General features: G+C 44.9%; 1 protein-coding gene across 6 annotated transcripts in view; it reads left to right on the top strand.

The window, feature by feature from the left end:
* The window catches only part of LOC134903308 (transducin-like enhancer protein 1), a 242,102-nt gene that overhangs the window by 156,855 nt on the left and 62,317 nt on the right, over positions 1 to 22,930 (top strand). For all 6 annotated transcript variants that reach the window (XM_063914461.1, XM_063914460.1, XM_063914459.1 and 3 more), the window contains exon 17: positions 13,645 to 13,892. In XM_063914461.1, coding sequence (XP_063770531.1) covers positions 13,645 to 13,892 — 248 coding nt within the window. The remainder of the gene's footprint in view (positions 1 to 13,644; positions 13,893 to 22,930) is intronic.

Raw genomic sequence — 22,930 nt, 5'->3', positions numbered from 1 at the left:
ATAGAAACATCTAAAAAAGAGAGGAATAAATATGAATCAGGAAACTGGAGAAGGACAGATATGTCCCCCAACATTAGGAACAACTATAATGTTCCAAACTATTCATATTACGATCACAATCGCTACAGTCGTCTGCAGAATAGAGATTCTTTTTTAGAGAATGGGAGGAGGGAGCATCCCCACACATAATCAACAGGAAATATAGAGGAAAACGAGGGGGGAAGAGAGGAAGATCAATAAAAAACAACAAATCAAAGAGGAAACGAAGGAAGAAAGTTAATGTTAATGATACTGGCAAGATATCCTCAGGTGAGGAGACCCCAACTGTGGAAAATAAGGTGAAAATCTTTAATTTAAGTAAACACATATTGGGCGAATCAGAAACCTCACTACTAACAAAGGGACTTAAATTTGCCCCGGTAGCAAAACTAAACAAATTCAACGTATATGTGGACCTTCAGAAATATATTAGGAAGCTATCATTGAAAAGGTTCTTTGCCTGTAGGCCAGAAGGGGAAGAAGATATAGGAGTAGAAAGTACTTCTGAAAAAACATTTAAACCAAAGTCCATATTCAACCCCACCTTTATGAAGGGAAATTTTGTGGAGACTTTCTTCTCTTTTGTCAATAAAGACATAGAGGCTCTTACACCACCTAAAATTGATTATAACTTAACGAGAAGGGAAAAGGAGGCCCTAGAAAGTTTAAAATCAAATAAAGAACTCATAATAAAACCTACAGACAAAGGTGGTGGAATAGTACTAATGGATGTTGAAAAATATGAGACAGAGGTACTACGACAGCTGAATGACGGTCACACATATAAAAAATTGAAAGGAGACCCCACTAAAAGAATTTTGGGGAATATAACATCATTAGTTAAGACTTATGTAGATAAAGGCACCATTACGGAAACAGAGGGCAAGTTTTTGGTACCCATGGACCCCAGTATACCTGTCATTTATATCTTGCCAAAGGTTCACAAAGATATACAAAATCCCCCCGGTAGACCTATTGTGTCTGGGATAAATTCTGTGACCGCGAATATGTCTGAATTTATTGATTTTCATCTACAGCCTCTGGTTTTAAAGAACCGCTCTCATTTGAAAGACACGAGAGATGCCCTAAATGTCTTGAGTAATATACAATGGGATGACAACTGTTATATCGTCACAGCGGACGTAAGCTCGTTGTATACGATTATTAATCACGACTTAGGGATAGAGGCTGTCATTTCATACCTAGAAGATAGCGGTTATGAATCCGATCTATGTGACCTTTTGGTTAAAGGAGTGGAGTTCATTTTATGTAATAATTATTTCCACTTCAAAGACTGCTTCTACCTCCAGAGGGTGGGAACGGCTATGGGTACCAGGTTCGCCCCGAGCTATGCCAACATGTTTATGGGTATGTGGGAGGACCAGCATGTTTGGCAGAACAATCAGTTCGGGGCGAGCCTGGTATCCTGGTCAAGATACATTGACGATATCATCTTCCTCTGGAGAGGGGACAGAGAAACTTTAACCCTCTTTTGTGAACACTTGAATAGAAATGAGTACAACATTACATTGACCTTTGAAATCAGTCGTAGCAGTATTAATTTCCTGGATTTGAACATTTATGTTGAAAATGGTTCTTTAAAAACTCGTAATTACACAAAACCGACGGACTCAGGGGTATATATTCATACGACCAGTTGTCATCATGACAACTGGTTAGATTCTATACCAAGTAGTCAACTACAAAGACTCAAAAGAAATTGTACAGATAATAAAATATATGAAGAACAAGCAGAAATAATGATAGATAAATTCAGAAAAAGTGGGTATAGTCAAAAGAGCATTGAAAAAGCAAAAATCAAATGTGCTAATATAGACAGAACAGACTTACTTACCCCTAGGGAAATGTCCAGCACATCAAAAGAGAAGGATTATTCCATGGCTTTTATTACAAATTTTAATGTACAACATAAACAAATTGAAAATATATTTAAAAAACACTGGCAAATCTTAAAAGGGGATCCACTATTGGAATCAGTACTCCCTGAACGACCGCAATTTATTTATCGGAAGGCCAAGAACATAAAAGATAATTTAGTAAGGAGTGCTTATTCACCTCCTAAGGCTAATGTCCGCACCCTTTCGAAAGGTTTCTTTCGCTGTGGAATTTGTCGTATGTGCAAATCGGTTAGGGGACCTAACAAATGTATAGAGGTAGATATAAATGGTCAAAATGTTAAGATTGAGGAATTTATAACTTGCACCTCTATAAATGTGATATATTTTTTGGGATGTAGTTGTGATTTGTTTTACATTGGCAGAACTAGCCGGCACCTGAAAGTAAGATATGCCGAACATCTACGCAACATAAAAAATGGTGTGGAAACCCACGCACTTTCAGCTCATTTCAAAAAAATCCACAATCAAGATGTAAAACACCTTATCAAATTTGGTGCACTCAAACAAGTGAAAGGGAGCTGGAGGTGTAACAATGTATCAGCAATCTTAGCAAAAACTGAGATGCGATACATACATTCCTTAAAGACTTTGATTCCGGGGGGATTGAATAAGGACTTTGAGGTCAAGTGGTTCCTCACATAAGAATAAGCCCCTTCAAATGTACGAGATCTGATGTTACATTATGTTTAATTAATCTATTTATTGCATTTTTTCTCATATTAGAAAAACTACATAATGTCTGGAGTATTACAATTCTTCTTTTTGACTATATGATTTTGGAGAAAAGAGTCTCGGAATATGAATCATCTCAAGTATCCAAGAAGAATCAATTTAGATACAAATATGAAATGTGTACATAATTGTATTATTTTTAATATATATCTCTTCTCTTGTTCTTTACATTGTTAACATTCACGGCGATTTTGTATAGTTTTACTATATTATAAATTGTCCAGGAATCGTTTTTTTATTTACCATTGAATTAATATGTATTGGATTTAGAAAGATGGCCGAAAGGGGACTTCCGGTCCGATCACATGACCGCCCGTATTTTTGCCGAATTTAATCTATCTATTTTTATGAGTTAATGATTGTGCCTCCTCTGGAGAATGTGTTTTTCATTGTCCATTCATGATTTTTAAGCATTAGAGTGGAAGGAACACCCAGGACCGATCTGGTCCGTTTCTGGGATTTTCAAAAATGGCGGCGATGGCACTTCCGGTCACGTCACGTGACCGGAGTCTATCTGTTGGCGGGAACCAGTGATTAGAACGGTCAGGTGACCGGAAACTACACTGGGAACCTTACCATTGCTAACTACAAGGCGGAACCATCTTCTTAGGGATTTTGTGGACAAAAACGGGAGTGCGCACAGCACTTCCGGTTACGCAATTTTTATATTTTATGGTTTTTTTATCAAATATATACATTTTAAATTGCGGTTTTTGCCTGAATGGGTACACCACATAGTATAGAATAGAGTGTCTCTGTTAGATCAGGATATAGGATGACTATAACATGTATATATGTACATTGAATTGTAAATGGGAGTGGCTCCTCCCAGTATTTGGGAGTATCAATCTATAAGGGTATAAATAGCTGGGAAGAGGAGCCAGAAGGACATGCCTTGAAAAAGATCCACGGATCGAAACGCGTTGGCTGACTTGTGACATTCTGGTGGCTGATTACCTGGACGAGGAGAGGACGAGGTGCCCTTTGCTTGGAGCTGACCGTTCCCGGGGACGTTGACAACATCAATACAGCGACAAATTTTGGTGCACTTACAAAACCCCAAATCTGGTAGGAAGCCACCCTCATACTTTGCCTGGATATGAGAATCTTGTTCTATGTGATGAAAATTCTATGCCTGGATTTTATCATCTTTGAAGTTTCTTTTGAATCATTAAACAGAAATTTTTTATCATAAACCTTTTTTGTCAATACATTCCACAATTTCTGATAAAAAATTGTGGTCTAACTGTTTAAAAGGTTAATGCACTAGAGTGTTTTTTTTGACCTCTCTCTTACATGTATCACCTCTGAATGAATACACACCCCGTTTGACAGCACAAGGGGGTATAAAGAAGGTGTACCACTGGGAGAAAAATATCTGATCTAAGATAAGTAAAGATCTACCCCTCTCTGTTTTGTTTTGCTTAAACTAGGGGGAGCGCAGGATAGAGGACACTTAGAAATTTCAACAACATTAGGTATTCTTTCTAGGGATGAGGGTAACATCCCACCTCTGAGTGTCCACTAGCCCGCAGCCCGATAGCGCAATTTCTTTCTGGTGTAAAATTTTCTGTGAATCGTTGCATATCAAAGACTCAGTCTTATATATGAGAGATGCACAGAGGGAAATCTGCCGGCTGGCATCTAAAGTAAGTGCATTGTCCATTTCTGCTAGGAGAGGCTTATGGACTCGCCAGTGGACAGGAGATGCAGATTCTAAAAGGCACATGGAAGTTTTGCCTTATAAGGGTGAGGAATTATTTGGGGATGGTCTCTCGGACCTAGTTTCCACAGAAACGTCTGGGAAGTCAGCATTTTTACCCCATGTCCCCTCACAGCCTAAGAAGGCGCCGTTTTATCAGGTTCAGTCCTTTCGGACCCAGAAAAACAAGCGTGGAAAAGGCGGGTCTTTTCTGTCCAGAGGCAGAGGTAGGGGAAAAAGGCTGCAACAAACAGCAGGTTCCCAGGAGCAAAAGTCCTCCCCCGCTTCTTCTTCCAAGTCCGCCGCATGACGGTGGGGCTCCACAGGCGGAGCCAGGTACGGTGGGGGGCCGCCTCAAGAATTTCAGCGATCAGTGGGCTCGCTCACAGGTGGATCCCTGGATCCTTCAAATAGTATCTCAGGGGTACAAACTGGAATTCGAGGCGTCTCCACCCCACCGGTTCCTAAAATCTGCCTTGCCGATTGCTCCCTCAGACAGGGAGGCGGTGCTAGCGGCAATTCACAAGCTGTATTCCCAGCAGGTGATAATCAAGGTACCCCTACTTCAACAAGGCCGGGGTTACTATTCCACACTATTTGTGGTGCCGAAACCGGACGGTTCGGTGAGACCCATTTTAAATTTGAAATCCTTGAACACATACATAAAAAAATTCAAGTTCAAGATGGAATCGCTCAGGGCGGTTATTGCAAGCCTGGACGAGGGGGATTACATGGTATCCCTGGACATCAAGGATGCCATCCTCACCAGGAGTACCTCAGATTTGTGGTACAGGATTGCCATTACCAATTCCAGACGCTGCCGTTTGGACTGTCCACGGCACCGAGGGTATTTACCAAGGTTATGGCGGAAATGATGATACTCCTTCGAAAAAAGGGAGTTTTAATTATCCCGTACTTGGACGATCTCCTAATAAAGGCGAGGTCCAAGGAACAGTTGTTGGTGGGAGTAACACTATCTCAGGAAGTGCTGCACCAGCACGGCTGGATTCTGAATATCCCAAAGTCACAGCTGGTTCCGACGACACGGCTACTGTTCCTGGGTATGATTCTGGATACAGTCCAGAAAAAAGTGTTTCTCCCGGAGGAGAAAGCCAGGGAGTTGTCATCTCTAGTCAGAGACCTCCTGAAACCAAAACAGGTATCGGTGCATCACTGCACGCGGGTCCTGGGAAAGATGGTAGCTTCTTACGAAGCAATTCCCTTCGGCAGGTTCCATGCCAGAATCTTTCAGTGGGACCTATTGGACAAATGGTCCGGATCGCATCTTCAGATGCATCGCTTAATAACCCTGTCTCCAAGAACCAGGGTGTCTCTACTGTGGTGGCTGCAGAGTGCCCATCTTCTAGAGGGCCGCAGGTTCGGCATACAGGACTGGGTCCTGGTGACCACGGATGCCAGCCTTCGAGGCTGGGGGGCAGTCACACGGGGAAGAAACTTCCAAGGACTATGGTCGAGTCAGGAGACTTCCCTTCACATAAATATTCTGGAACTAAGGGCCATTTACAATGCCCTAAGTCAAGCAAAATCCCTGCTCCTACACCAGCCGGTGCTGATCCAGTCAGACAACATCACGGCAGTCGCCCATGTAAATCGACAGGGAGGCACAAGAAGCAGGATGGCGATGGCAGAAGCCACAAGAATTCTCCGATGGGCGGAGAATCATGTACTAGCGCTGTCAGCAGTGTTCATTCCGGGAGTGGACAACTGGGAAGCAGACTTCCTCAGCAGACACGACCTCCACCCGGGAGAGTGGGGACTTCATCCAGAAGTTTTCCAGATGCTGGTAAACCGTTGGGAAAAACCACAGGTGGACATGATGGCGTCCCGCCTCAACAAAAAGTTCCCTCCTCTGCCTCTCATACCAAAGGTATTGAGAATAATAAGAAAGCGAGGAGTAAACACAATTCTCGTGGTTCCGGATTGGCCAAGACGAGCGTGGTACCCGGAACTTCAAGAGATGATCTCAGAGGACCCGTGGCCTCTGCCGCTCAGACAGGACCTGCTACAGCAGGGGCCCTGTCTGTTCCAAGACTTACCGCGGCTGCGTTTGACGCGGTTGATCCTGAAGGAAAAGGGTATTCCGGAAGAAGTCATTCCTACGCTTATTAAAGCCAGGAAAGATGTTACGGCAAATCATTATCACCGCATATGGCGGAAATATGTTGCATGGTGCGAGGCCAAAAAGGCCCCAACAGAGGAATTTCAACTAGGTCGATTTCTGCATTTCCTGCAAGCAGGAGTGAATATGGGCCTTAAAACTAGGCTCCATTAAAGTACAGATCTCTGCTCTGTTGATTTTCTTTCAAAAAGAACTAGCTTCAGTACCTGAAGTTCAGACATTTGTGAAAGGAGTGCTGCATATTCAGCCCCCGTTCGTGCCTCCTGTGGCACCTTGGGATCTCAACGTGGTGTTGAGTTTCTTAAAATCACATTGGTTTGAGCCACTAAAAACCGTTTATCTAAAATATCTCACGTGGAAAGTGGTCATGTTATTGGCCTTGGCTTCAGCCAGGCGAGTGTCAGAATTGGCGGCTTTATCATGTAAAAGCCCTTATCTGATTTTCCATATGGATAGGGCAGAATTGAGGACTCGTCCCCAGTTTCTCCCTAAGGTGGTGTCAGCGTTTCACCTGAACCAGCCTATTGTGGTACCTGCGGCTACTAGGGATTTGGAGGACTCCAAGTTGCTAGACGTTGTCAGGGCCCTGAAAATATATGTTTCCAGGACGGCTGGAGTCAGAAAATCTGACTCGCTGTTTATCCTGTATGCACCCAACAAGCTGGGTGCTCCTGCTTCTAAGCAGACTATTGCTCGCTGGATTTGTAGTACAATTCAGCTTGCACATTCTGTGGCAGGCCTGCCACAGCCAAAATTTGTAAATGCCCACTCCACAAGGAAGGTGGGCTCATCTTGGGCGGCTGCCAGAGGGGTCTCGGCTTTACAACTTTGCCGAGCAGCTACTTGGTCAGGGGCAAACACGTTTGCAAAATTCTACAAATTTGATACCCTGGCTGACGAGGACCTGGAGTTCTCTCATTCGGTGCTGCAGAGTCATCCGCACTCTCCCGCCCGTTTGGGAGCTTTATTATAATCCCCATGGTCCTTACGGAGTTCCCAGCATCCACTAGGACGTCAGAGAAAATAAGAATTTACTCACCGGTAATTCTATTTCTCGTAGTCCGTAGTGGATGCTGGGCGCCCATCCCAAGTGCGGATTGTCTGCAATACTTGTAAATAGTTATTGTTAACTAAAGGGTTATTGTTGAGCCATCTGTTGAGAGGCTCAGTTGTTTTCATACTGTCAAACTGGATATAGTATCACGAGTTGTACGGTGTGATTGGTGTGGCTGGTATGAGTCTTACCCGGGATTCAAAATCCTTCCTTATTATGTCAGCTCGTCCGGGCACAGTGTCCTAACTGAGGCTTGGAGGAGGGTCATAGTGGGAGGATCCAGTGCACACCAGGTAGTCAAAAATCTTTCTAGAGTGCCCAGCCTCCTTCGGAGCCCGCTATTTCCCATGGTCCTTACGGAGTTCCCAGCATCCACTACGGACTACGAGAAATAGAATTACCGGTGAGTAAATTCTTATTTTTGTTTCTGTGCAGGGTAAATACTGGCTGCTTTATTTTTACACTGCAATTAAGATTGCAGATTGAACACACCACACCCAAATCTAACTCTCTCTGCACATATTATATCTGCCCCCCCTGCAATGCACATGGTTTTGTCCAACTGCTAAAAAAATTTCCTGCTGCGATCAACTTGGAATTACCCCCTAAGGGCCTAATTTTGAGTTGATCGCAGCAGCAAATTTGTTAGCAGTTGGGCAAAACCATGTGCACTGCAGGGGGGGCAGATATAACGTGCAGAGAGAGTTAGATTTGGGTGGGGTGTATTCAAACTGAAATCTAAATTGCAGTGTAAAAATAAAGCAGCCAGTATTTACCCTGCACAGAAACAAAATAACCCACCCAAATCTAACTCTCTGCAAAAGTTATATCTGCCACCCCTGCAGTGCACGCGGTTTTGCCCAATTGCTAACAAACTTGCTGCTGCGATCAACTCAGAATTACCCCCTAAGTCCCTAATCTAGGAATTTAGTCTGCAACACTATGCTAAGCTTGGCATTAGTGTTAAGGGCACCGTGTGCTGGTTCCATACTCTCTCTGTCTCCCCCTGGAAGGGCTCTTTGTAAGTTAATTGTGCATTTAACCTTTTCCTGTGTGTGTGTGTGTGTGTGTGTGTGTGTGTGTGCGCTGTCACTATTCAGTATGTCAGGCAAAGAGTGTATTTCATGTAAAGCAGTGTTCCTCTTCCCCAGGGGGTTCACTAGTGTGTACTCAATGTAGTGTCCCTTCCCAGGTTAGTGGGGCAGAACCGGCATGGCTGGACTCCATTAGGGGAATGATTTCCACAATCTCTACTAAGTTATCTTGGAATAAGAAAGAGTCGCAATACTTAAGACAATCTATGATTGAGTTTATAAAAAGAAAATCCGTACCCAAACCAACGTCTCAGTCCCCTGCCATTTGTCCGCAAAAATGCACTTTGGCCCATATCCTGCAGTCTGACTTGGATTATGAAGGGTCAGACTTGGAAGAGGGTGAGGTGAACTCAGAGGTGGGGGAGGGTACTCTGTCGCAGGGAATAAAGGCTCTTACAGAAGCTACCAGAGAAGTTCTGAATATCCCTGATAAGGTGACAGAAGAGAGTGAGGATTCTTATTTTAATATACAAAAAGAAATCCTCATACACTTTTCCAGTGTCAAAGGAATTAAATACCCTGTTTGAAGAACCATGGGTTAATCCTGATAGGAAATTTCAAATCCCTAAACGGTTATTATCATCCTTTCCTTTTCCTTCTGAGGATAGGAAAAAATGGGAAAATCCACCAATAGTGGATGCATCAGTAGCCAGGCTCTCACGGAAAATTGTATTGCCTGTCTCGGGTGCAGCCTCCGTGAAAGACACGGCTTACCGCAAGATTGAGACTACGCTCAAATCTTTATGTACAGCTGCGGGGGTGGCCCAGAGACCCACTATAGCATGTGGGTGGATTACGCGAGCCATTGCAAAAATGGTCGGGTAACCTAATTTAGGGGTTAGATACCTTACCTCAAGGGGAAATTGTTTTGCTCCTGTAACATATATAGGACTCTGCAAACTTTATGGGGGTAGCCATAAAAGAAATAGGCTGGCTTAATGCACGCAGTGTCTGCATGCAAGGGTCTATGGCTACACCAGTGGACAGCGGATGCGGACTCCAGGAAGGCGTGGAAGGCCTGCCTTTCATGGACAAGGCCTTATTTGGAGATGAACTAGACAAATGGATCTCCAAAGCTACTGCGGGTAAGTCAACATACCATCTGCAGCTTCCCCAGCTAAGAAGGCCTACTCAGGACCCAATTTACAGTCGTTTCGGACTGCCAAGTTTAGGGGCAAGCCCAGAGGTTCTTTTGCCACCACCAGAGGCGCTAGAGGTAAATCACGCAAACCAGCAACTGCCGGTTCATAGGAACAGGGCTCAAGCTCTGCTTCCTCAATACATTCCGCATGATGATTGACAGAGATGCCTGGAAGACTGGCAGGTGGGTACCCGGCTAAAATTCTTCAGTCACATCTGGACAACATCGTGCCAGAATTCCTCGGTCATAGACCTTATTTCCCAGGGCTACAGACTGGAGTTCCAGGAGCTCCCACCTCACAGATTCTTCAAATCGGGCTTACCAGTTTCACAAGAGGCAAGTATAACTTTACCGAACGCCATTCAAAAACTGGTACAAACCCAGGTCATTGTTCCAGTTCCACCTCATCTGCAAAACAAGGGGTGCTATTCCAACTTGTTTGTAGTACCGAAACCGGACGGTTCGGTGAAGCCGATTCTGAACCTCAAGTTGTTGAACCTGTACTTACGAGTGTTCAAATTCATGATGGAGTCTCTGAGAGTGGTGATCTCTGGTCTGGAGGAGGGGGAGTTCCTAGTGTCTCTGGATATCAAGGATGCGTACCTTCACATTCCGATCTGGCCGCCTCATCAGGCTTACCTACGGTTTGCACTGCAGGACAGTTACTACCAGTTCCAGGCCCTGCCATTTGGTCTCTCCACGGCAGAGAGAGTGTTCACCAAAGAGATGGCAGAGATGATGTTTCTACTCCGCAAACATGGAATGAACAATAACGCCGTACCTGGACGATCCTCTGATAAAGAAACCTTCCAGGGAGCGGTTGTTGGACAACATTGGCATCTCAACCAGACTACTCCTGGATCACGGGTGGATACTGAACCTACCAAAATCTCACCTGGAACCGACAGAGGCTTCCTTTCCTGGGAATAATACAGAGTCTCAGAGTGTGTTCCTTCCCTTGGAAAAGGCTATGGTAATCCAGTCCATGGTTCGGGCGGTCCTGAAGCCATCCCGGATCTCGGTGCATCTGTGCATTAGCCTTCTGGGGAAAATGGTGGCCTCTTACGAGGTACTTCAGTACGGAAGGTTTCATGCAAAGCCCTTCCAACTACATCTATTAAACAAATGGTCGGGATCGCATCTTCACATGCACCAGAGGATCCGTCTGTCGCCAAGAGCCAGGATCTCCCTTCTGTGGTGACTACAGACTTTTCACCTCGTCAGAGGTTCGGGATTCAGAATTGGATTCTGCTAGCCACAGACACAAGCCTTAGAGGTTGTGGGGCAGTCACCCAGGGGGTGCAGTTTCAGGGAAGACGGTCAAGTCAGGATTTCGTCCTTCCAATAAATATCCTGGAACTCGGGGCTATCTGCAATGCCCTTCTGCAGGCCTCATCTCTACTTCAGAATCAGGCCATTCAGGTCCTGTCGGACAATGTGATGGCGGTAACATACATGAACCGACAGGGCGGAACAAAAAGCAGAACAGCAATGTCAGAGGTGTCAAGAATTCACCTCTGGGCGTAAAAACAAGCCGTGGCGTTGTCAGTTTTCATTCCGTGAGTAGACAACTGGGAAGCAGACTTCATCAGCAGACACGACCTGCACCCGGGGGAGTGGGGCCTTCATCCGGAGGTGTTCCGGTGGTTGACACATCGGTGGGGATATCCACAAATCGACATGATGGCGACTCAACAAGAAGCTCAAGCGGTATTGTTCCAGGTCGAGAGACGCACAAGCAGTGGCGATAGACGCTCTGACAACTCCGTGGGTCTACCAGTTGGTGTACTTGTTTCCTCCACTTCCTCTCACCCCAATAATTCTAAACAGAATTAAAAGGGAAAAGGTTCAAGCAATCCTCATTGCTCTAAACTGGCCACGGAGGGCCTGTTATGTGGATCTTCTCGAGATGCTGCTCGAAGATCCGTGGCCTCTACCTCTTCGCGAGGATCTTCTGCAACAGGGCCCGTTCGTCTATCAAGACTTTCTGCAGCTACGTTTAACGGCATGGAAGTTGAATGGCTGATTCTAGTCAGGAGAGGGATTCCTGACAAGGTGATCCCGACTATGATCCAAGCCAGGAAGGGGGTAACGTCTAAACATTAGCACCGTATCAGGAGGAAATATGTATCTTGGTGTGAGAGCAGACCATATTCTGCGATGGAATTTCATCTGGGACGTTTCCTGCTTTTTCTACAGTCGGGAGTGGATGTGGGCTTATGTCTAGTCTCCATAAAAGTCCAGAATTCAGCCTTTTCTCTTTTCTTTCAGAAACAATTGGCTTCTCTCCCTGAGGTCCAGACGTTCTTGAAATGTGTTCTGCACATCCAACCTCCCTTTGTGCCTCCCACGACACCTTGGGCTCTCAATTTGGTGCTGCAGTTCCTTCAATCGGGCTGGTTTGAATCATTACAGGAGTTAGACATAAAGTACCTTACGTGGAAGACAGTCAGTGTTGGCCTTGGCTTCAGCAAGACGTGTGTTGGAGCTAGGGGCGTTGTCTCACAAGAGCCCCTACTTACATTTCCATGAGGACAGAGCTGAACTCAGAACTCGTCAGCAATTTCTTCCTAAGGTGGTGTCTGCATTTCACATCAACCAACCTATTGTGGTTTCGGTGGTTACGGACACCTTTGTTACTTCAAAGTCCTTGGATGTTGCGAGGGCTTTGAAGGTGTATGTAAAGAGAACAGCTTGTCACAGGAAATCAGACTCGCTGTTAGTTCTCTCTGATCCCAATAAAATTAGGTGTCCTGGTTCAAAGCAGTCGATTGCATGCTGGATCAGGCTCACTATCCAGCATGCTTATTCCACGGCAGGCTTGCCGGTTCCAAAATCTGTATAGGCCCACTCTACTAGGATGGTGGGTTCTTCTTTTAGCGGCTGCCCGGGGGGTGTCTCTGCTTTACAGCTCTGCCGAGCAGCTACTTGGTCAGGTTCAAAAACAGTTGCTAAGTTTTACAAGTTCGATACTTTGGCTACTGAGGACCTTCAGTTTGGTTAGTCAGTTCTGCAGGAACCTTATTCTCCCACCCGGTTTGGGAGCTTTGGTACTTCCCCATGGTACTATATGGATTCCCAGTATCCCCTAGGACGTAAGAGAAAATAGGATTTTAATTACCTACCGGTAAATCCTTTTCTCATAGTCCGTAGGGGATACTGGGCGCCTGCCCGGTGCTTCGTTCTTCCTGCACTGTTACTTTAAGTATTCTGGTTTGTTCAGCTGTTGCTGTTCATATTTCAAGTTTGGTTTGCATGGCATTTCTCTTGTTCTGTGTGTGCTGGTGCGTAATCTCACAACTTTCCTTATCTATCCTTCCTTCAAAGTATGTCCGTCTCCTTAGGCACAGTTTCCTAGACTGAGTCTGGTAGGAGGGTCATAGAGGGAGGAGCCAGCGCACACTATCAATTTCTTAAAGTGCCCATGGCTCCTAGTGGACCCATCTATACCCCATGGTTCAAAATGGATTCCTAGTATCCCCTGTGGACTACGAGAAAAGGATTTACCGGTAGGTAATTAAAATCCTATTTTAAACCAAGTTGTGTTTTCTCCCCCCGATCATAGGTCCTTTCCTCCATTTTTAAATAGTAACTGCTCTGAATTTTATGGTCCTCCTGTGGTCACCTATAACTTAAGTTTATAATGCATGCAGAAGACAATGGGTTTCATTTAACGAGAGTATTTGTGTAACGAAGAAAACCACCTGTTCTAGTTATGGCCCTCTAGCATGTTTGCTTAAATGTGTTCAGTGTAATTGCCTGTAGTATTTGTTACTGTTGTAACACCTGTCTGTATTTGCAATTGATCACCAATCCCCTGCAGAACCGTGATAACTATATCCGTTCCTGCAAACTCCTCCCGGATGGTCGCAGCCTTATTGTTGGAGGAGAAGCCAGCACTTTGTCTATATGGGATCTGGCATCACCCACCCCAAGGATAAAGGCAGAGCTAACCTCCTCCGCCCCTGCTTGCTACGCCCTTGCTATCAGCCCAGATGCTAAGGTCTGCTTCTCCTGCTGCTCTGATGGGAACATTGTTGTGTGGGATCTACAGAACCAGACACTTGTCAGGTGAGAAATGCCATCTGAGGGCTGCTGTTTGGAAGGACATGGTAAAGTGCTGCTTTCTGTCTTATGACGAGGAACAGCTTGTCTACACTGTTGTTAACAAATGATAAATGCGTGTTTGGTCTGTTTCCAAGAAATAGTGTCTTGAAACTCGTTGGTTTACAGATTTCTGAACATGTCTAACTTTATATTAATGAGGTAGGAAGCAATGGTTTTCTTGTAACAAATTCTGAAGGATAACGATAATGAAAAGCAATGTGTTGGCAACTGCGCACCTATAAGCCGTTTATGGTAGTGCCCACATTGCAATACCATTTTTATTGACTCAAACAAGTATAAGACCTAACATTTCCATTACACAGACCTATATCGTGTTGGACAGGAGCATGGGTAACAATAGGGAAAGTTTTATCATCATATCAACAACTCCATAACAAACAAACCAGGAGTATTGCAGGAGTAGATTTCCCTATTCAATGAGAAACGCTTTACGTGTCCTAGCAGCAACTGCTGGGTATTGCTATGCGAAAGGTGAAATAAAAAAATAAAAATGACAGAAATTCAAATTGAGCAGTACTTTGTACCAAAAGGGTGTACCTCATCCAGGATTGCCTTGGTGCCAGTTCTTCAGTTGTGAACTATGTTTGAGAGCTAGTTTAGTATCTGAAGACAGAGTGTGTACAGTGCCAATATTGCAAATTTTCCCTAGCACCTCTACAGGATGTCAGGGAAAACTTGTGATTCCTGTGAGGGCAATGTGCTGTTACAGAACAGTACTTTTGGAGAAATGTAATAGGGTCCGTATTTTTAAAACTGCAATCATTTACAAAGAAAACCAATTTGAAGACTCTGTTCTTCGTGTCTTCCTGGCCTTTGATGTCTGTGTTTGGGTGCTTGTTTCAGTGTTAGGGGTTCCGCTGCGCATTGCTTTTGGTGGGTGCTTCTCGTGCATAGATCCAGCAGTCAAAATTACCGACATTCATTATGCCGACATGTTCAAAATGCCGACATGAAATTTTAAAGAAATACAGACTTATTCATACTTTACCATCCCAGTGTACCTGGAGGGGGAATATAATAGTGTGCTGAGCGCAGCGAGGCACCGTGCCCGAAGCATGGCAAGCACAGCAGTACACTTAGATGGTGTCCATGTTGACATGGACAACAAAAACCCAGAAAAAATCATGTCTGTCTTTTGACATGTCGGCATAATGAATGTCTGTATTTTGACTGTCGGTATTATGTCCGTCTGTAAATCATACTGAACCCCTTCAGACTAACTCTGCTTCTACCAACTTTGGGGGCATATCACAGCTGATATCTCCGCTATACAGAAAGTTGGATGATGTCTGGGTTTCTTCAGAAAGTGGATTGTCGTGCCTTAATTTTGTCCCCTCCCATGTAGCTGACTCCCAGCATGGTCCCAGTGGTAGTGCCGACATACTACCTACATACCGAATACTGCTCAGTCTTACCCTCAGGCCTTTACTTTCTCACCCACTGTATTGTCTATTTGGGTACCCCTGATCATTGTCTTACACTTACATTCACTGATATACCTGAGATGGTCGGAAAGTCTAACCTGACTGTATCTTCCCTTTCCATTTCTGTCTTTGGCCATATATCTGCTGCAAGGGCCTCCTGAGACTTCCTATGGGGCAGACTGATTTTCCAGCCATCCTGGATTTCATCAGATTACTCCAGGGGAATTGGACATGCTTTCTTTCCTTAAATCACCCCTTTTTCTTGGGTTTCTAGTTTTTATGGCTTGTCTATGGCTAGTTTTTTCTGAGTATCCGCACTACCTGGGTACTGCTGCAAATCACTGACAGAAGGTAATACCTGCATAAAACCTTATAATACAATTTAAATATAAAAGTCAGAGGATATTTGCGCTGCACCCATACTATAAAAATTCACATTCAGGGACTTCTTTCCCAAAACACCTTTTACAAAGTTCACTTGTTGGCACACTTCAGATGGAGAAAGTCAATGAAGATAGCGCTGCACCAATAATGCCAGAATTCACAGCAAAGGACTTCCTTTCCCGATACACCTTTTAAAACTTTATTTATTTTGGAAACAAACTTACTTCTAAATTTTCACCCGTAGGTCCATAAAGGTATCTATTCACCCTCTGATATTGGTTGGAATACACCCCGTCACAGTACACAGTGTAGCAGCTTAACATATACACACACAAAGACACATTCAAGTTCTGCCTCCCATTCATATAATGGGATCTTTAGCAGATCTTCTTAGTGTCCCCAGGAAAAGCAATATTAACAGCAGGATGTTCAAAAAAAGTCTTTATATAAAAAGTATGCACAACATATAAAATCACAAAAAATCCAGTATAAGCACAGTCCAACAGGTGGAATACAGGAGAGAAGTGCAGCAGTTGTTTATTACCTGAGACCTTCCCGGCTGCAGATTTGGGGACCCAGGTACCCGTCAGCTGTGATCAAACTCTCCCACAGCTCCACACAGACGCATCTCCTTTACAGATGATGACAGCGGCACACAGGTCCTTACTGCATTTCGGAGAGCCCGCTCTCCTTTATCAAGTGCCTTATGTCTGCTGATGCAGGCATTTAAATCTGGTTTCTTGGGTCACATGTTCTTACACAACCTATGATCACACATCCCATCCAGGCTCTCCTACACTCAGCAAAATAGCTGAGTATTAACATCTTCAATGCCAGCTCAATTTCTATTAGACAAATTTAAAAAAATCCAAATTTCAATAGCAATTTATAATAAAATACAAACGTTTTTTTAAATAAATCATGGACTAAACAAAACTGCTTTTTAATGGCCCGATCTGTTACAAACCTATATTATTTACTGTAGAACAACACTTTTTCTGCTACAACCTTCAAATGTCTATTATACACATTCACACCTCAGGCATGGGATATAAAAAGACATAACATAGAAAAAAAGGAATTAGTATTCAACAATTTAAACTGATATCCACACACACACATCATATCTGTTTTATTTTTGCTACACATTAGTCTTTTGTAGCAATTGAAAACATATCACCAAACACTGACACTAATAATAAGACATATGTGGGAGAATAAAGTAAAAAGGTCAAAAGCAAAGTATTAAATCATTTGGTCTCAAATTCATTATTGAGACCATTCGGGGCCAGCGTTCTTAATTCAAAAATGGACCTCATTTCACTTCCGGCTAGATTCTCTTCACTGTTTTTAGACCTCCAATTCCCTTGGACCTTCTTTATCCCATAAAATCTTTTTAAATTCTTAATGTCACAACTATGATGATCCTTAAAATGTAGTGAAAGACTATGTAAGTCAAATCCCTTTTTAATGTTACGACAATGTTCTGCAATGCGATCTTTCATCATGCGGCTGGTCCTACTGGTGTATTGTAGACCACAGCCGCACTCTAAAAGGTACACCACATTTTTTGTACTGCAGGTAATCAAATCACGGATTTCGTATATCCGCTGGGTTACATTGGATTTATATTGCGTTCTTTTGCTCTGTCTTACAACTCCTACACATGCAGGAGCCACAACGGTAAAATCCTTTACATGTTGTTCTTGTCGTCCTCTTTTCAACTGGGAAGGCACTTTTTACTAAGATTTCCTTCAAACTCTCTGCCTTTCTATATGTAAATCTGGGTTTTGGACATATGAAAGATTTCAAATCAGGATCTCTTGTCAACTCCAGTGTTTTTCCACTAATTTTTCAAATTGTTTGTGTTGGGTGGTATATCGTGCTATGAATCTAATTTTCTCGTTTTTCTGTGTTTTCTTTAATTTCTCCACTAAACTTTCCTCTATCACTACTTCTTATTTCTATTTGTTTTTTGTTTTTTTTACCAAGTTCATGTCAAACCCTGTTTCCATAAAATTGCCCTCCATCTTGTCAGCCTGTGTGTCAAACACCTCTACCTTAGAACAGTTACGCTGAAACTGACTTTTCGGAATACAGTTGACATGGTGATTGCTCGTTTCATTTACATAGGAATTGCAATCAGAAGGCTTGGTGTAATTCCTTGTGTATAAATTACCTACCTCAGTGTATATTGTAATATCCGAAAAATTGGCTTCAATAGGACTTATTTCAAAGCTTAAATCGATCCCCTTATTCATTAGCGTTGTATACAAAACTCATCAAGGGCACTTCTCCCCCACCACCCCAGATGAACACAATATCGTGTATAAATCTGTCCCAGAACACTAGGCTGGCACCCCACTGGTGACCTGACCACACTGACAGGTCCTCCCAGTGGGCCGTGAATAAATTTGCATAACTAGGTGCCAGCCTAGTGCCCATCGCTGCTCCCGCCAATTGCAGGTAATTCCCCCTCATACCAACAATAATTATTGTTGAGGATTAGGGAGATACCTTCTACAATGAAATCCTTTTCCTGATCTACACAATTATTCCTTTCTAAATGGTACCGTATCGCCTCTAAACCATCATGAATGTTGGATGATGGTATACAGCGATTTCACATCAGCCGTTGCCAACAAATAATCGTTTTTCCAATCAACCTCCTTCAGTTTATTTAGAATGGATATAGTGTCCTTTATCTTCTAGCTTATTATGTGTTTTGATCATGCTTGCCTACTTTTGAAAAGTAGTTTCAGGGAGATTATAGCTTGAACTCTAATGCCCGCGGCGCACCATTGAGGGGACGGGTCAAATTCCACCCAAGGGGCGTGTCTATCTCCACCTCTGGGCGTATCTACTGTCACTCAGGGGTGTGTTCTGCAGTGGCAGGTGAAAACTAAAATACAAAGCACAGTACATGGTACACACCAACATCACACCTACATTACGCGGCAGGGCTACACACCGACATCACACCTACATTACGCGGCAGGGCTACACACCAACATCACAGCTACATTACACGGCAGGGCTACACCTACATTACATGGATTAGATGTATTTGACCCCTCCTGACTCCATACCACCATCATAGACCCAAGGTCCAAATGCTGACAGGAGGGAATCCAGGAGCCGTAGGGTAATTTGTGGGACAGCGGGGGCCCAGATGAAAAACAGTCGGCATCTATGATTTTGGGTTGCAGTCTAGACCCCTGGGTTGGACTTAGTCACAATTGCACTATGCTTCTATTAAATTAACCTCTATAGTGTGCATTTGCCAGATCTATAGAGGAGCTTACATTCAAGTGCCTGAAACATCACAGATAAATATTATTTTCCCTATAGTAAATATGAACCTGTTAGAAGGTCTGTTTGTCCATGGCCATGTGCAGCAAGGGGTTAAGTGTCTGTCTCCGCTGGTTGTATTTTACATATATTATTTCTCCAGCAGGACAAGCTAGAACTGCAGCTGCTCTAAATCTGACACCCGACTAGGGTGTGTAACAATTAACATGAGACAGAGACCATTCACAGGGCAAAAGGCAGTGACATGGGGTGGGGGGTGAGGATGGTTGAGCAGATAGGGTCAAGTCTGTGGACCTCGAGTAAAAGTGGAATTTGGTAATGCCAGCAATAAAGGGAGATCGTGATTACATACTGCATGCAGGTCCTGGGGGCTGTGAATAATAGTTGCTGCTGTCACCTTGCTGCGTGTGGGACGGAGTCTCACTGCAGTGCACTGTGCAGGCTGTGTCAGTTGTGTCTCGGGCAGTGTGAGCCGAGGCTGTACATTAGCTCCTAACGCAGTCAGCCTCCGTCTCCTGTGCTTCTTTCCCTCTCTGTAGCTGTGTGACCGTCCGGGGGGAGGGGGGGGGCGCGTGGCGTGAGGCTGGGAAGGCAGGCAGTCCGTCCTTTGTGTTAGGCGCTTACTCCCCTGCAATGGCAGTGCCGCATCCCACAACTCCGCAGTGGCCAGAAAGTATCAGAACATGCATGCGCACTCTGAATTCTTGACCGGGAAATTGGGAATCCGGGAGGATTATTTCATTTTCTGGGGCAGCGGGGGGGGGCTCCACGGTGAACCGGGAGTCTCCCGCAGAATGCGGGAGGGTAGGCAACTATGGTTTTGATCCGTATTAGACATGGTTACAGACAATAGGTTTAGTATTTACTAACCGTTTCTGTGCAGCAAATACTGAGACTTAAGTTACTACAACTGAAAGAGGTAGCGAAGAAGATGTGGATGCTGAGAAGCAGACACTTGACAGAGCGATCAGGACTTGTATAATCAGCCACTCATCTAAGTCATTTGATAAAATCTGGGGCCATGGCTGTCCATCCAGACCGCCTCTGCTCGGTTTCATAATTTATTCCCTGAACTGGTTTTATTGCTGTTACCATTACTCGCGTTACTCCCCAGCTGCTCTTCATTTCTCTCCTTTTTTCCACTTTCGGTTCTCTTTCTTCTTCTTTTGCCATTGCCTTCGAGAAGGTTCATATTCTGCTCAATTTCTCCTTCGTCCTAGAGGATGCTGGGGACTCCAAAAGGACCATGGGGTATAGACTGGATCCGCAGGAGACATGGGCACACTATAAAACTTTGAATGGGTGTGAACTGGCTCCTCCCTCTATGCCCCTCCTCCAGACCTCAGTTAGATTCTGTGCCCAGAGGAGACTGGTCACACACTAGGGGAGCTCTACTGAGTTTCTCTAAAAGACTTTTGTTAGGTTTTTTTTTTTTCAGGGAGCACTGCTGGCAACAGGCTCCCTGCATCGTGGGACTGAGGGGAGAGAAGCAGACCTACTTCTGTGAGACTGATGGGCTCTGCTTCTTAGGCTACTGGACACCATTAGCTCCAGAGGGTCTGATCCCCCTCACAGAGCCAGAAGATTGAAGACAGGTGAGTAACCGAAGCAAAGAAGACATCGGAAGGCGGCAGAAGACTTCAGTCTTCCTAAGGTACCGCACACTAGTAGCGCTGTGCGCCATTGCTCCCGCTGACACAGGCGGCGCGGGGGGGGGGGGCAGGGCAATGTAAACCTCTTTTGGGCAATATCTGGCTAAAATAAAGTGCATAGGCACTGTTTTGAGACCCCCGCTAGTATAATTATAGTGGGACCAAAGCGCGCCTTGTAGGGGGCGGGGCTTCCTCCTCAGCTCTGACCAGCGCCATTTTCTCTCCACAGCTTGCTGCAGAGACGCTGCTCCTGGCCCTTCCACTGCTGTCACAAGTAACAGGGTGCTAAAAACGAAGGGGGGGCACATAATTTGGTGGTTGTTTGTATTATATTACAAGCACTTATAGGTCTGGGGCATTTTGTTTTCAGACTGGGGTGGCGCTGGGTGTGAGCTGGCAAACTCCTTCTCTGTCTCTCTGAAAGGCCTTACTGTGGGTCTGTCCCCTTTAGCCCAGGGTGTGTGGGGGTGTCGGTACGTGTGTGTCGACATGGCAGAAACTGAATGCTCTTCCCAGGAGTTTAGTGTGAGAGCTGAACAAAATGAAGGAGTGACTCTGTCGGCACCACCGACTGCTGATTGGGTTGATGTGTGAAAATGTGTTGAATAGCAGTGTGGCTTTGTTGCACAAGAGGTTGGAAAAATCTGAGTCTCAGAGCCAAGCGTGGAGGCAATCCATGGGAGACATGGTACTCGGCACTCTGGGTCCCAAAAACGTTCATTTACCCAGATAGCAGACACAGATACCGACACGGACTCTGATTCCAGTGTCAACTATAATGATGCGAAGTTACATCCTAAGGTGGCTGAGTATTCAGTACATGATTGTGGCTATAAAAGACGTGTTACATATTACGGAAGATCCGGCTGTCCCTGAGACAAGGATCTGTATGTATAAGGGGAAGAAACCGGAGGTTACGTTCCCTCCCTCTAATGAACTGAATGCCCTTTTTGAAAAAGCCTGGGAAATGCCAGACAAGAGGTGGCACATTCCCAGGAGAATTGCTATGGCATACCCGTTTCCTTCTCAGGATAGGGTTGGGTGGGAGGCAACACCCACGGTAGACAAAGCTCTAGCGCGCTTATCCAAGAAAGTGGCGCTACCATCTCTTGAAATGGCGTCCCTTAAAGATCCTGCTGATCGGAGGCAGGAAGCCACCATGAAATCTATTTATGTCACGACAGGTACACTCCTCAGACCGGCTGTCGCTTCGGTGTGGGTGAATAACGCGATTGAAAAGTGGGCGGATAACTTGTCATCGAACATAGACACCCTGGATCGGGATAGCGTGCTGTTGACTCTGGCTCATATCAGGGACGCTGCAGTCTATTTAAAAGAGACAGCGAGGGATATTGGCCTCTTGGGATCAAGGGCCAATGCCATGGCAGTCTCGGCTAGAAGGGCGTTGTGGACTCATCAATGGAATGGTGATGCTGATTCTAAGAAGGCTATGGAGGCTCTGCCCTACAAGGGTGGAGTTTTTTGTTTGGTGAAGGCCTCGCGGACCTGGTTTCTACAGCTACCGCGGGTAAGTCCCCTCTTCTGCCTTTTGTTCCTCCACAGCAAAAGAAAACGCCTCCATATCAAATGCAGTCCTTTCGGTCGCATAAATTCCGTAAAGGAGGTGGGTCATCCTTCCTTGAGGTAAGGGAAGGGGAAAAAGATTGCCGGCTGTGGCAAGCTCCCAGGAGCAGAAGTCCTCCCGACTTCTGCCAAATCCACCGCATGACGCTGGGGCTCCCCTGCGGGAGTCCGCACCGGTGGGAGCGCGTTTTCAACTCTTCAGTCAGGTCTGGGTTCTCTCGGGCCTGGATCCTTGGGTACTGGGAATTGTGACCCAAGATTACAGGCTGGAGTTTCAAGACGTGCCCCCATGCCAATTTTTCAAATCGTCCTTGCCAGTTTCTCTTCCGTAAAGAGAGGTAATGTGTGCGGCAGTACAAAAGCTGTGTCAGCAGCGGGTCATTGTCGAGGTTCCCCCGTCACAGCGGGGGGAGAGGTTTTTCTTCAAGCCTGTTTGTGGTCCCGAAGCCGGACGGCTCGGTCAGACCAATTCTGAATTTAAAATCCCTCAATGTGTATTTGAAAAGTTTCAAATTCAAGATGGAGTCTCTCCGAGCGGTGATCTCCAGTCTGGAGTGGGGGGGGGGGGGGGGATTTTATGGTGTCAGTCAACATAAAGGATGCTTATCTGCATGTCCCCATTTAT

This window comes from Pseudophryne corroboree, chromosome 1 (assembly GCF_028390025.1).
Source record: "Pseudophryne corroboree isolate aPseCor3 chromosome 1, aPseCor3.hap2, whole genome shotgun sequence".
NCBI classification, from domain to species: domain Eukaryota; kingdom Metazoa; phylum Chordata; class Amphibia; order Anura; family Myobatrachidae; genus Pseudophryne; species Pseudophryne corroboree.
Note: the sequence above shows the minus strand (reverse complement) of the source record. Positions and strands in the feature narration are given on the sequence as shown.